Raw genomic sequence first — 15,848 nt, 5'->3', positions numbered from 1 at the left:
CTTGTACTGAAACCATAAGCTACAGCTAGCTAGCACTGCGGTGCATAACAGGTGGTGAGTAGTTTACTCAAAGAGAGAGAAAGACAATAGTTGAACAGTTTTTAACAAAATCATTTTTTCAAAAATCAAAGAGATGCAAGAGCTATATTTCATTGTATTTTTAAAAAAACTTTCACTTACTTAGCTAGTGACTGCACCTAGTTAGTTTAGCCTACTGAAACACCAAGCTCAAACAGAGAGGGATGCTATGTTAGCTAGCTGGCTATGGCTATACAACCCTGGAACACATTCAAGTCAAGGTACGTTTTTATTTGATTTATTTATTGCCACCGGAGCCCGCCGGTGTAACTGCTAAACTGCTTGCTGCTGACTGTACACAGTACTGCATGATTGTAGTGGGTTTAGTAACACATTAGTTCTATTAGCTATGTTGACTATGATGTTAATAATATGACAATGATGTAGGCTGTGTGTTGCGGTTATTATATTAAGGTTTGGCTTGCAAAGTTTTTTTCACATGGTCACAGACAGCTGATGTGTTGTGCACTTAAGTCCACAAGCAAAGTGAAAAGGTGAGAAGAAGAGAGTGCATAGATGTGAGAAGGAATTATGCAACGATCAAAGGGATCATGCTGTTTGTATGTGGCTGCTAGGAAAGTAAATTGTGTTTGCGTGTGATCAGGGGTGTATTCTGTTGAAAAACGTTTCTTAAACGGATTCAAATGGAATGACATGGGGATAAACATACCTGAATTTTGTCCAATAAAAAATTTGTCCAACTGTTGGACTAATGATTACACCCTGGATCAGCTAGATACAGACAAGAGTGTGCAAGAGTTTGTCTTGATGGGTGATCTGAGTCAGGATTGGTTATCATCTAGTTTTGATCAACTCAAAATTCTATGCAATACCTATAATCTCACTCAGATTGACAACAGTGTAACTAAATTGAATATATAGTATCCTCTGTGAAATCCTCTTTGATTGATTTGGTCTTAACCAATACTCCTCATCGATTTAATGCTTCTGCTATTTTTGCAAATTACATACAGTGGGGCAAAAAAGTATTTAGTCAGCCACCAATTGTGCAAGTTCTCCCACTTAAAAAGATGAGAGGCCTGTAATTTTCCTCATAGGTACACTTCAACTATGACAGACAAAAGTAGAACAAAAAATCCAGAAAATCACATTGTAGGATTTTTAATGCATTTATTTGCAAATGATGGTGGAAAATAAGTATTTGGTCCCCTACAAACAAGCAAGATTTCTGGCTCTCACAGACCTGTAACTTCTTCTTTAAGAGGCTCCTCTGTCCTCCACCCATTACCTGTATTAATGGCACCTGTTTGAACTTATCAGTATAAAAGACACCTGTCCACAACCTCAAGCAGTCACACTCCAAACTCCACTATGGCCAAGACCAAAGAGCTGTCAAAGGACACCAGAAACAAAATGATCACAAGAACGGTGAGCAAAAATCCCAGAACCACACGGGGGGACCTAGTGAATGACCTGCAGAGAGCTGGGACCAAAGTAACAAAGCCTACCATCAATAACACACTACGCCACCAGGGACTCAAATCCTGCAGTGCCAGACGTGTCCCCCTGCTTAAGCCAGTACATGTCCAGGCCCGTCTGAAGTTTGCTAGAGAGCATTTGGATGATCCAGAAGAAGATTGGGAGAATGTCATATGGTCAGATGAAACCAAAATATAACTTTTTGGTAAAAACTCAACTCGTCGTGTTTGGAGGACAAAGAATGCTGAGTTGCATCCAAAGAACACCATACCTACTATGAAGCATGGGGGTGGAAACATCATGCTTTGGGGCTGTTTTTCTGCAAAGGGACCAGGACGACTGATCCGTGTAAAGGAAAGAATGAATGGGGCCATGTATCATGGGATTTTGAGTGAAACACTCCTTCCATCAGCAAGGGCATTGAAGATGAAACGTGGCTGGGTCTTTCAGCATGACAATGATCCCAAACACACCGCCCGGGCATGAAGGAGTGGCTTCGTAAGAAGCATTTCAAGGTCCTGGAGTGGCCTAGCCAGTCTCCAGATCTCAACCCCATAGAAAATCTTTGGAGGGAGTTGAAAGTCCGTGTTGCCCAGCAACAGCCCCAAAACATCACTGCTCTAGAGGAGATCTGCATGGAGGAATGGGCCAAAATACCAGCAGCAGTGTGTAAAAACCTCGTGAAGACTTACAGAAAACGTTTGACCTCTGTCATTGCCAACAAAGGGTATATAACAACGTATTGAGATACACTTTTGTTATTGACCAAATACTTATTTTCCACCATAATTTGCAAATAGATTCATAAAAAATCCTACAATGTGATTTTTCTGGATTTTTTTCCCTAATTTTGTCTGTCATAGTTGAAGTGTACCTATGATTAAAAAAATACAGGCCTCTCTCATCTTTTTAAGTGGGAGAACTTGCACAATTGGTGGCTGACTAAATACTTTTTTGTCCCACTGTAAGTGATCACTTTGCTATTGCCTGTGTGAGAGATGGTAAAATATCTAAGCAATCTCACGTGTCATTACGAAAATATGTATTTAGCATTGAATGGAATAGAATAGAATTAACCCCAGATGTTGAATTAGCCTTTTCTTACTTCCACAATGCATTACAGGGTGTATGCAATAGGCATGCCCCTTTTTAAAAATTCAGGATTAAGGGCAGAGAGAACGCTTGGTTTACTGAGGAACTTACTAAAATCATAAGGGAACTGAATACTATGTGGGCTAAAGCAAGATGGTCTGGTTTGGTGGATGATTGGAAGGCTTATAAACATCTTCGAAATCTGGGTGTGGCTATGTCCCGAAAACTGAAAGCAGACCACTACCTTAAATCTACTTTGGATAGGATTTAAATAATCCTTCTGAATTTTGGCAAGTAGTGAATGGTTTGGAGTGCAAAAAAGATACACAAACAACTATTGATAGACACACAGATTGTAAATTAGAGAAGCTCTATTCTGAAAGCCTTACATCAGCATTTTCTTGATGCAGGCAGTTTATTTGAAAAGGTTAAAGGTATAAATGAGCCCCCTGTCAATTTACCTGACACCCCTGTGTACTCCTTCGTCAGGTTCTCCTTCTTATCCTTCTCTGTTTCAGAAGTGCTTGAAGCCCTGAAAGATATTGATAGAAAGAAATCCCCTAGGCCTGATGATCTAGACCCCCGCCTACCAAAAATTAGGTCATGGTCCAAATAGTTTTAGTTACTCAGCTCTGTGGTCCTGGAATTCTCTCCTGAACATTAAAAAATGTGATGATCTAGTCACATTGGTGGAGTTTAAACACTCGGTCAATGTAAATATCATAGATGTGTAATTGTCTTTAGGACAGCTGTTTTTCAGTTATGCCATTTGTGTTTATTTACATAATATGTAATTGTTGTACTGTATGTGTGTCTATAGTTTTGTTCAATGTTGTGTTAGTGTATGTAAGTTATTTTGTCTGAAACTTTGTTCCCCCTGCTGCTGTTGGACCAGGTCTCTCTTGAAAAATAGATTTAATCTCAATGACAAAAACCTGTATTAAAAAAAGGTAAAAACATTTTTAATGTGTCTGTCACTTTGATTATTCAAAATTCTCTCGACCTGTGCACCTACGTTGTAAACTTTTATTCATAGGCGAGGTTGTAGCAACCACATGATGGGTATAGGGAAAATGTGAGTATCCTAAATCTATTGATGTTACATTGAGCTGGGTGAATGGAATATGAATGACAGTCATCCAATATGCTGTAATAGAAAAGGCCATGCTCAGAAACAAAATATATTAAACGGCACCACTGCTTCTTATCCATAGGGTTTTCAGTGGTTAGCTTCGCCCACGATTGGCTGCTTGTAAACTACAATTCCGACGCTGTGTTTTAACGTTTAGAAACTTAAATAATCATCGCTTGCGAAATGGTTTATCGAAACGTATGCTGATTTTCCCCTTATCGTTCATATCAGCGAGAAAGAATATTTAAAATAAAATAGATAAACTGTAGCAGTTTTACACAGAGCCATAGTCTGTGTGAGCCTCCAGTTGATGAACTACACTTCCTCCCCAGTTACACAAACACACAGGTTCGGGGCACGCTAGATAGCTATTTAGCACAGGTGGCCAAATGTCTTCTGTAAAAAAGTGCTGTAACATGGAGATATGGCAGTGTGGAAACACTAACCCTGACCCTATAAAGGTGTGTAGTAATTTAACCTTTTAGTTTTCTGAAAATGATTTATTATTATTCCTCGTTCCTTATGTTTCCAAAACCATATTGCAAACTGCAGTAGCTACACGCTTCTTCAACGAGGTCAAGCCCTTATTTTCTCCAGAAGCCCAGCCAGCCAACTCCTCCCTTACTACAGTACTCATCCTTTACTGTCTTCATGAGAACTAAGGAAAGGAAATTGCAAATTCATTTTTCATTCAGCTATGTCTCTGAGGAATTATTTACCAATAAATTCTAGATTAAAGCCTATTTAAAAACGAATGAGGAAATTATTCTAACCCCATCACTTTTTTTTTGTGTTTTCTTTGCAGTTCCTGATGACCTGCTTATTGCGTGAGTATTACCTTTATCTTTACCTGGGGATTATTTGCTTTATTGGGGAAACCAGTGAGGTGGGAGAGGGAGTGGCCTTTTATGGCATGTGCTTTCCACAGTGGGATGGAGATGCCGTCACCCAGACAGCAGGGCCCTCCCCTCTTGGTTGGTGGGTGAGAATTTCCAGATGTAGTGGGTGCTGTGGCTGTGCCACATCCTGTCCTGTATGATGTTATTCTTGAAGGGTGATTTTCATAGTATAGGACCTCTTCATTCCTTCGTTACCTGCTTTTCACTGGCTAATTGGCTGAGTGTGTTAGGAATGATGCTATCAGGCTTAATGTCTCAGTCGCTCTGTCTCTCAGGTGTTTGTTTATATGCATTGCTGCGTTGTTGTTTATATGCATTATATCTCAATTTAAAAGCACTTTTACATTAAGTTGAGGGCTAGCCTTAATATGGGTCTCTCTCCATGCCTGTCCCCTATCCCTGTCTCTCTCCCAGGCTGAGGTTTGTGTTTGGCTCCTGTGCCCTCCAGGCCTTGGACCTGGTGGACCAGCGCTCTGTCACCTGTGTCTCATCCCCCAGTGGACGGAGAGCATATCAGGTGAACATCTGCTACCCACTTTGTACTAGAGTACTCACTTTCCCAATAAACCACCTAGTGAAACATTTGGTAATCAATCGACCATGATTCACACAAAAGAGCGATGAAAGGAAAATGTACAGCTAAGTCTTAAGCATTTTGACCCTCTTTGTATACTATAGAGACGCTAATGAGAAGCTATTATCTTCCCAACACTTGACATCAATGCCAGAACCTCCCATAAGGACGGATTAATTACTGTTGTACTCATAGAAAACCACCTAATCCATAGCCATTCCCTACCAGTCCCAGAGTCCCTGTAGGCCATGTCCTCTTGCGTCATAGCAGGGCCTGTCCAGTGACCCAAGTTTCCTGTAAACGCCTTTGACAGCTTTTATGAAATGGGACAGAAAAAACACAACGAGGCTAAATACAGACAGTGGTTTCTGTTTCTTTGGAATAAATTCCTTAATTGTTTTTTTCTCCTTCTCAAGTTTTTGGTGACTTCTGTGGTGAAATTAGGTGGTGTTTATTGGAAATGTTTAGGCTATAATATGATGTGGTTCCGGGCACAAATTCAGTTCTACATTTCCATAGAAAGTTATTACGTTTTCTCCTAAAACATCTGTGAGTGAAAAAACAGTGTTGGAAAGCCTATGCAGTAACAAGTAGATAAGTCTTCCAATATCACACTCTTCCCATATTCATGTAGTGTGGTTGCGCCATTTGCAATACTATTTACTCTTTAAATATACAAGTGTCGAATGGGGCCCTTTGACACTGTGACAGTTTTATTTGCTGTGAGTGGGTGTTCTGAGGAGATGTCTGAGTAAGATTTAGATAGCTGTGCTATCTTCCCATATTTCTGGAGTAACTCATTTCCGTGGCTTTATTGTTATATAAAAACATAAACCCCCAAAATCAAGATATACTAGCTAGTTATGTCGTTCCTCTTAGATTACTTTCTCTCCTCTTGTCTTTTACTTTTTGACCACTAATCTTTAAGGAGATCGTGATTTGAGTGCAATTGTCACCTAGCTATTGTTTTCTATCCATCCCTGGAACTGTCTGTCTGCAGAGAAAAATAGTTCATTCAGAAGTATTGGGACATATCCGTACAGTAAGTGTGATTGGGATAACTTGAACCAGACCAGGTTAAGTTGCCTTGTTTTGGCTCAGGGAGGGAGGGTAGACTATATTTGGGAAGTTGAGAGTAAAGATTTACTTTGATTCAGTAGTCGAGGACTATTTGTTTCTCCTCCCCTGAGGTCTTAGCCAGGAGGAATTATTGTGTTCTTCCCTGAATTGAATTTAACTTTATTGATCTACAGGGGATTTCAGTCAGCATGTCAATTGTAATGGGAAATCCAACAATGGAATCTGAGGCAACTGCCCAAGTGTCACAATGCTCGTGTTGGAGGATTGCCATGGCACCTGCATCCTATTTTTCTTCCATTTGACAACACTCCAAATTAAACTAGGGCTAAGTGTATATTGTTTTATAAAGAAAGTGTGTGTTTCTGGGCTTCTTGCGGTCAATTTGCAAATTATTTGTAATTATGTTCCAGCCCCCTGACCGTCTGCTCAAGAAAAGTTGATGATCCTTGATTTGGGGTAACTCACTCTGCAACATTGTGTAGGCGTCTGGGCACTGATCCCACCAACCCACGCCTCTATTTGTATCCAGCAGCTCAAAGCTTTTATGATGTCAGAGAAACTTAAAACGTCAGGTTTTTACTGACCAGAACCATGACACAGCCAGTTGGACGTCACTTCTGAGAAGAGGCTTGACTTGCAGTAACATCAAATAAACTCAGTCTGAAGAGCTTAGTTTATACCCCCTTTTTCTGGAAGTAGGTCTACTTTTAGCTCTGGGTTGGGGAAAAGAGCCAGTCTGGGACCTGTTGTACATGTCATTGTTTTGTTATTGTGTCTGGTGTGATACTAATGAATACACTGGCCTTTCCCTGCACTCTTTTCTATAATCGAAAAATGGTTCTTTGGCTGTCCCCATAGGAGAACCCTTCTGAGTACTATGTAGAACCATTTACACAGAGGGTTCTACATAGAAACCAAAAGGGTTCTACCTAGAACCAAAAACAGTTGTTCTCCTATGGGGACAGCCAAATAACTGTTTTGGAACCATTTTTTCTAAGAGGGTGCTCATAGGTTGATACTGTCTGTTTGCCACATTGACTCAATCATACATTCAGGTGACCTTTTCCATGAGAATATGGGGTTCGTTCAGTCTGTTGTGACAGGGCACAGAGAATCAGACCAGGGTAAAGTTTAAGGCAGAATAGCAATATACAGTGCGTTCGGAAAGTATTCAGACCCCTTTACTTTTTCCACATTTTGTTACACTTTAGCGTTATTCAAAAATTGATTAAATACTTTTTTCCCCTTCTCAATCTACAGACAATACCCCATTCATTTTTAGAAAATGTTGCAAATGTATCAAAAATAAAAACAGAAATACCTTATTTACATTAGTATTCAAACCCTTTGCTATGAGACTCGAAATTGAGTTCAAGTGCATCCTGTTTCCATTGATCATCATTGAGATGTTTCTACAACTTGATTGAAGTCCACCTATGGTAAATTTAATTGATTGGACGTGATTTGGAAAGGCACACACCTGTCTATATAAGGTCCCACAGTTGACAGTACATGTCAGAGCAAAAACCAATCCATGAGGTTGAAGGAATTGTCCGTAGAGCTCCGAGACAGGATTGTGTCGAGGCACAGATCTGGGAAAGGGTACCAAAACATTTCTGCAGCACTGAAAGTCCCAAAGAACACAGTGGCCACCATCATTCTTAAATGGAAGAAGTTTGGAACCACCAAGACTCTTGCTAGTGCTAGCCACCCTTCCAAACTGAGCAATCGTGGGTGAAGGATGTTGGTCAGGGAGGTGACCAAGAACCGAATGGTTACTCTGACAGAACTCTAGAGTTCCTCTGTGGAGATGGGAGAACCTTCCAGAAGGACAACCATCTCTACAGCACTCCACCAATCAGGCCTATATGGTTAGAGTGGCCAGATGGAAGCCACTCCTCAGTAAAAGGCACATGACAGCCCACTTGGAGTTTGCCAGAAGTCACCTAAAGGACTCTCAGACCATGAGAAAAAAGATTCTCTGGTCCGATGAAACCAAGATTGAACTCTTTGGCCTGAATGCCAAGCGTCACGTCTGGAGGAAACCTGGCACCATCCCTATGATGAAGCATGGTGGTGGCAGCATCATGCTGTGGGGATATTTTTTAGTGGCAGGTTCTGGGAGACTAGTCAGGATCGAGGGAAAGATGAACAGAGCAAAGATCCTTGATGAAAACCTGCTCCAGAGTGCTCAAGACCTCTGGGGCAAAGGTTCACCTTCCAACAGGACAACGGCCCTAAGCACACAGCTAAGTCAACGCAGGAGTGGCCTCAGGACAAGTCTCTGAATGTCCTTGAGTGGTCCAGCCAGAGCACCGACTTGAGTCCGATTGAACATCTCTGGTTGTGCAGTGTCGATCCCCATCCAACCTGACAGAGCTTGAGAGGATCTTCAGAGAAGAATGTGAGAAAGTGCCAATCTTGTAGAGTCATACCCAAAAAGACTCAAGGCTGTAATCAATCAATCACTGCCAAATGTGCTTCAACAAAGTATTGAATAAAGGGTCTGAATACTCATGTAAATGTGATATTTTATTTGTAATAAATTTGCAGACATGAGGAAAGTGTGTGAAGCATTTATCTGTGCTCTGTGAAGCATTAATTTTGGCTGCAATTTCTGAGGCTGGTAACTCTAATGAACGTATCCTCTGCAGCAGAGGTAACTCTGGGTCTTCCTTTCCTGTGGCAGTCCTCATGAGAGCCAGTTTCATCATTACGCTTGATGGTTTTTGTGACTGCACATGAAGAAACTTTCAAAGTTCTTGACATTTTCCGCATTGAACGACCTTCATGTCTTAGAGTAAGGATGGACTGTGGTTTCTCTTTGCTTATTTGAGCTGTTCTTGCCATAATATGGACTTGGTCTTTTACCAAATAAGGCTATCTTCTGTATACCACCCCTACCTTGTCACAACATAACTGATTGGCTCAAACACATTAAGAAGGAAAGAAATTCCACAAATTAACTTTTAACAAGGCACACCTGTTAATTGAAATGCATTCCAGGTGACTACCTCATGAAGCTGGTTGAGAGAATGCCAAGAGTGTGCAAAGTTGTCATCAAGGCAAAGGGTGGCTACTTTGAAGAATCTCAAATATATTTAGATTATTTTTTTAACACTTTTTTTGGTTACTACATGATTCCATTTGTTATTTCATAGTTTTGATGTCTTCACTATTATTCTACAATGTAGAAAATAGTTTAAAAAATAAAGAAAAACCCTTGAATGAGTAGGTGTGTCCAAATGTTTTTATTGGTACTGTATTTTCTACATACTTTATATCTGGTTTGAGTCTTTTAAGTTTACACTGAAAACGTTTTACCATCCAGATTTTTAAAAAACATTTTATATACAGTATATTTTTTTGAAGTGGTGGTCCACCACTACTATAAATAAATATAGGGGAAACACTGTTTCACCCCTTTATGACAAATCTAGACAAATAATCCAGAGTTATGATTAGGGTAGCAAAGGGTCGGAAACTTTCCTCAATGGCAGCAGCCATTGCACGGATTGAGGGAGACAATGCCATCCTGTCTGATGTTCAGACTCTGCTTGCAGATGTAAGAGAAGAAATCCGTACTGCCCTGCCCACTTCACTGTTGCTCTAAGCAGAGGAAACTGCAGTTCTGAAATACATCAAAAAGCGTGAAGACTTCTGCCTGAAGCCCATACAGACCGCAGTGTACATGTTGGACCCCAAGTATGCTGGCAAGAGCATCCTGTCTGGTGCAGAGATCAACAAGGCCTATGGTATCCTTGGCCTGGATGAGGGCAAGGTTCTTGGCAGTCTGGCGAAGTACACTTCCAATCAAGGGCTTTGGGATGGAGATGCAATATGGCAGTCATGCCAACATATCTCATCAGCCACCTGGTGGAAGGGACTTTGTGTATGCAGGCTCTTTCCCCTGTTGCCTCTATTATCCTCCAAATCCCACCAACATCAGCAGCCTCAGAGCGCAACTAGTCCTTGTTTGGGAACACACACACCAAAGCACGCAACAGGCTGACCAATACAAGGGTTGAAAAATTGATGGCCTGACAACGAGCCATCCTCAACAAGGTTGGAAAGGGATGAGTCGGATGTTCAAGAGGTGGACATTGAGGAGGTCCAGGGAGAAGACATGGAAGCCTGAGAGGAAGACAACCAAAGCTTTAGTTTCTAGACAATCATTTTGCAGATGTATGTTAAACGTTTTTGAGAGATGAGAAGGATCATTGGGGATCATTCGATATTCCCTTTCTGTTGTTCAGTGAAATCATCCCATGTGAAGAGTCAACTCATTTAATTAAAGTTCAACCCGTTGTGTTGAAACACCGTGCGATATAAATATATTGGAAGGATTTAATAATTTGCAATTGTCTACTTATGATAAGGTAAAAGGTTTATGTTTCTGTCTCCATATGATATGGTAAATATATCCAATGCAAAGATCTACTTTTAAATTATATTAATTTGCATATATTTCTGTTAATTCCCATATATTCCTGTTAATTTCCACGGAAAGTTTCCACCTCTGAATAATCCCCAAAATGTGCAACCCTAGTTGCGATGCAGTCTGAAGCCTTGAGTAAGATGCATCATCAGCCCTGTGCCTGTCGTGACTTCCCACAAACCATGGCAGTCCTCTATGGTCTTCCCTGACGGGCTGCAACTGAAACTGGATCTGGCAGTGACGAACTGATGACAGAGCCGTCCCTCCAAACTTTGGAGCTCTCTGGCACACGATGGCTTGCCTCTATGTAGTCCTGTGTGAACCTGGCATTCCTACCATAAAAATGGAGAAGCCAACTCCAGTCCACGCTGGAGCTGAATGTCATGTTTCATTTACTGAGATTGAAGAGTATGTAATGCTTCTAGCTGACTGTGGAATCCCCTGCTAGGATAGCTTAGACAGGTTCCAAACAGTGGAAGGAGAATATCAGGGAGCGTTTAAGTGTGGTTTTGTGTTGGGCCTACCAAGTTTGCTTTGTGGCCAGAGCTCAGAAGTGGAGACACATTCTGAAATGCAAGCAGAGGACAAAAAGACCCAAATGTGAGCTGGTTTTCAATGACTAATGCTTTATAGGCTTCAGCATCACAGATTGACCTAGGCCGGTCCCATAGAAATACAATAGATTATATTTCTATGGCCAATCCGCCATATGTTGAGCCAATTTTCCGTTCCTCCCCTCTCCCTGAAGTGTGCGCTTGTTCACTCACCCTCAACTAGTGTATTTAAAAAATCATTGAGTTGGTGTGCAGATAGAGTGTCTACCATTTTGGTATTCTTATGCCAATTTAATGTTCTTAAATCCTTGAGGGGGAGTGAACGAGTACACACCCTAGGTTACAGTCTCCCTCCGGTACCCTCAGCTGGGTGGCTCACAGGCTCACAGTCTCACAACTCTGCTTTTGTCAATTTTTTAAAATCGACTCAATGTAATATTCCCTGAAGAGTTACTCATTTACAATGAAGCGTCACTTTTCTACAAAGGAGGTGTTTTATTTTGTAGATCACTGAGAAGGTAATTTAGAGGGACTACATAGCTGTGAATCTGTCTGGGCTGGGGAATAATGGAGCCTGTTTCTGTCATGTTGAGAGTCATTAGTTGTGGTGACCAGGCTGAGTAATCCTCTGAATTAATGCCCTTATGCGTCATCTTCAGAATGGGGCTGAAGCTGAGAGTCTGGCACAAAGTATGTCTACCCCTATCTTGAGTGCCAGACTTTACAGCTACGGTGTTGGAGTAGCTTATATTCAATATTTGGAGCCAGTTGTCTAGCTCCATGGAATTATTGTCTTCCACTTTCAAACCCAATACATGTTTAACATTTGGATTCATTAAATATGCATACTTCCTCTCCTTCCTTCCTTAGGTTGGAATGCTGATCTGAAATGATTAGATAGGTGAAGACAACCTTTCTCCATCCTTGTTATGTCAGATCAGTGAAATATGCAAGGAAGAAAGGGAACTATACATTTTTTAAATGTTTGCATGGGGCCATAGGCGACACAATCCCTTTTCCAGACCAAATGTCAGGGGTTTATTCAGTGATATTGTGAACATTGAGGATAGAAATAAAATAGTGTGAATACAACTGACACAATTCCATATATCTATCAGACAATCATATCTGTTCTACACCATACATTTCTATCTTAATGTTCTGTAACGTAACATCCTCCTGAACAGGCCCCAGGGTTAGTGGGATGTGTCAGGACGTGTTGGAGGAGCTCAGGGATGGATGAGATGAAGTCAGGAGCTTGTTTCACCTCATTCCTCACCCTGCTCTACTGTCTACAGTGCTCCTCAGCTGTTGTGAACATGTGTGGAATTGACTCAAGCTGTGGCAGGCAAATGCAGTGTCAGTACAAACAGAATTCACATCATTGTTTGATAGGTTTGTTTAAGTACTTGCTAGAGACAAGACATTCTCGCTCTTCTCCTACAACACTGTGATATGTTTTAGAGAGTCTTTCCGTGACCATTTTTTTTCCATTAATCCACTCTCCGGAACAACTGTGGTTTTGGCCAGCTCTTCCTTTGACTTGCTACCTGTTGTTTTTGACTGTGTCCATGTTTGTTTTGTTGAAGGTGATTGGAGGGTCAGGGCTGCTGTACACCTGCTACACCTCCTGTCACTACTGCTCCTGCCCAGCCTTCGCCTACACTGTGCTCAGGAGGAACGAGAGCCTGCTGGTGAACACACAGACATAATCCATGTTTCAATCATTAATAGAGCACACAGCCATAAACTACAAAGACATCAGACAAAACCTGCACACACACAAACCGCCTGTTCTAGTCATGCATAACTGAGCAAGACAGGATGTGGAATTCCACCATTCAGGGTTTCCCCCCCAGAAGGCAGTCACATGTTGATCTGTATAACAGTTCATTATTAGCAAGACCCTGGCACTAGTGTTTAAACATGTTCATCCCGTATGACTCTCGGGAGCACAAAGCCAAAAAGTCCCTGAAGTCCCATAAAACCTCAGCTTCCTCTGAATATTTCCCTGAATACAGAATCTATCCATACTTCACAGTGAGGTTGACAACACTACTCCCCCTCTCTCCCACATACATCCAGAGCTGTCTGTGTTGTTTTAAGGGCATTGCAGACCCTGTCATCGTCATTGCGACCCCGTCATGGGTCAGTTAGGGCAGACCAGGGGAAGTGCCACAGTCTCCACTGGGGGTTTCGCATGGAGCCTATTGCCTGGACAGTCTACAAACCATGACAGCCCTGCCTCCCTGCTCTAGTTCCACAGCCCAGCAGGAGAGACACCACTGTACTGTACTGTACTGTACTGTTACTCTGAGAAGTCCCCCTGAGCTTATTTCTGCCCAATGATTTTTGGGAATATAATACATTCTGCCTGCCTTTATTACATTGGAATGACAAATTCTGACATTGTAGAAGTGTTATTCATTTTTTTTATAAATGTAATAATCATAAGTAAAAAAAAAATAATAATAATAATAAATTAAAAAAATTAAGTCATACATACAGGTAACTGCCAAAATAAAGGAATCGCCAACGTAGTGACTTAACAGGGCATTGGCCCACCATGAGCTGCCAGAACAGCTTCAATGTGCCTTGGCACAGATTCTACAAATGTCTGGAACTCTATTGGAGGAATGGGACACCATTCTGTTTCGTTGGTGGTGGAAAACACTGTCTCAGGCCCGCTCCAGAATCTCCCACAAGTGTTCAATTGGGTTGATATCTGGTGACTTGAGACTGACACACACACCTTTTAAACCCCCTATGCTCCTTTGAGACCCCTCTTTCAAAGTCTCTGAGATCTTTTCTTCTAGCCATGGTTAGCCAAAATAATGGGCAACTGGGCATTTTATACATGAACCTAAGCATGATGGGATGTTATTGCTTAATTAACTCAGGAACCACACCTGTGTGGAAGAACCTACTTTCAATGTACTTTCTATCCCATTTACTGAAGTGAATGGAATAGAAAGTATTTTGGCAGTTACCTGTATATTAATCATAATTTTTAAGCATTTCTGCAAACTTGCCTGAACTTCAATTCTGTCTGAGTGACACACAGAAAAGAAAAGCTGCATACTCTCATGGTTCCAATGCAATAGATTTACTAAGCTGCCTTCATCAGGGTTTATTCTCTTTCTCTCTCACACACGCACGTATTGTACTATCACTTCCCTAACATTCCTCCTCCTGTTGCAGTGCAAGCACATCCTGGCCGCCTACCTCAGTCAGGCCATGGGGCTGTCCCAGCAGGAGGCCCTGTCTGACCAGCAGATGTCCAGCATCCTTTCTGGGAGAGCAGCAAGAACTGACACGTAGAGCACCAGACCCCCAGGTCACTCATCCAGACCTACATGTAGAAGACCAGACCGCAGCTACAGACCCAAAGCACAGACACGTAGAGCACAACCCAACAGGTCACTGATCCAGACTCAAAGCCACACAGCACCATCTGAGACCAAGCTACTGCAGCACATCCTGAGGAAAGATGTTTAAAAGGCAAAGCCTACTGCTGCTGTATAGTCTCCTCCAGTCTGTCTGCATGTGTGAAGATTACTTTTATGGCTTTTAGGTCATTGTGCTGTTCTTCTAGAACTCTGGTGTGGTTCTCCGCTTTCTGAAAATCAAAAGACAACAGATGTTGCTGTTTTTTGTGAGTGTTTGTGTTCTTAATCTGTTGCCAGAGAATATGCATCTGTTCATTGACTGTATTCTAAGACTCTCCTTTTATATGAAAATGGTTGTTATATGTAGGTTGTGTAAACTCTTGTAAGAATATGAGTCTGACTTGTAACAATATGAACATTTTATTTGTATTTTTTATTTAACCAGGCAAGTCATACATAGCTTTTATTGACAAAATAATTCACCATACAGATTTTTCTCATGTTAAATAGCAGTATTGGTTTAGTTGTCAGTTGAGTGAAATAATAATTGAACATCATTGACGTTCAGACATTCTACTGCACTGTTGGAGCTACTAACATAAGCATTTCGCTGCACCTACTATAACACCAGCAAAACTGTGTACACAACCAATACACTTTGATTTGAACCACAGTTGACTGTTTAGGCTACTGGTTAGCGACATCAATACTAACACATTTGCAAACGCACAGGTTGGAAAACTACATCAGCTTGTTCTTGTATGGTTTTCTTCTTAAATTGTAGGAAGGCTTCATTCACAAGTCAGGCTTGTTGAAGGCTTTACAACCCACTGTATGTTGCAGGGTTGGGGCAATTCCATTTCAATTCAATCAACTCCGGAAGTAAACAAACGCCAATTCCACATTTTTCTCAGTAAGAAGCATTTGGGGAATTGGAATTTCAGTTTACTGAATTGTAATGGAATTGAACCCTTATCTTGATGCTAAGGTCACATTTGAATGAACAAATAATAGTAATACCAGTACAGTGCAGTCTCCAATGGAATGTACTTGAAGTTTGGCACACTCCTATAGTTTAGCCCTTGAAGTTGTAGAGGTGATGGTTGATGTGTATGGTGAAGAAATGGAAAAACTAAGAAATTAAACACAATGGAAATACTGTATTTGTTGGA

At 41.2% G+C, this 15,848-nt stretch overlaps 1 protein-coding gene across 1 annotated transcript in view; it reads left to right on the top strand.

Moving 5' to 3' along the window:
* The window catches only part of zswim7 (zinc finger, SWIM-type containing 7), a 26,770-nt gene extending 10,922 nt beyond the window's left edge, over positions 1 to 15,848 (top strand). Inside the window, exons 2-5 of the mRNA XM_024431749.2 lie at positions 4,548 to 4,569; positions 5,056 to 5,158; positions 12,877 to 12,981; positions 14,489 to 15,848. Coding sequence (XP_024287517.1) covers positions 4,548 to 4,569; positions 5,056 to 5,158; positions 12,877 to 12,981; positions 14,489 to 14,608 — 350 coding nt within the window. The 3' untranslated portion in view covers positions 14,609 to 15,848. The remainder of the gene's footprint in view (positions 1 to 4,547; positions 4,570 to 5,055; positions 5,159 to 12,876; positions 12,982 to 14,488) is intronic.

The sequence above is a fragment of the Oncorhynchus tshawytscha genome, linkage group LG09 (genome assembly GCF_018296145.1).
Source record: "Oncorhynchus tshawytscha isolate Ot180627B linkage group LG09, Otsh_v2.0, whole genome shotgun sequence".
Lineage (NCBI taxonomy): Eukaryota > Metazoa > Chordata > Actinopteri > Salmoniformes > Salmonidae > Oncorhynchus > Oncorhynchus tshawytscha.
Note: the sequence above shows the minus strand (reverse complement) of the source record. Positions and strands in the feature narration are given on the sequence as shown.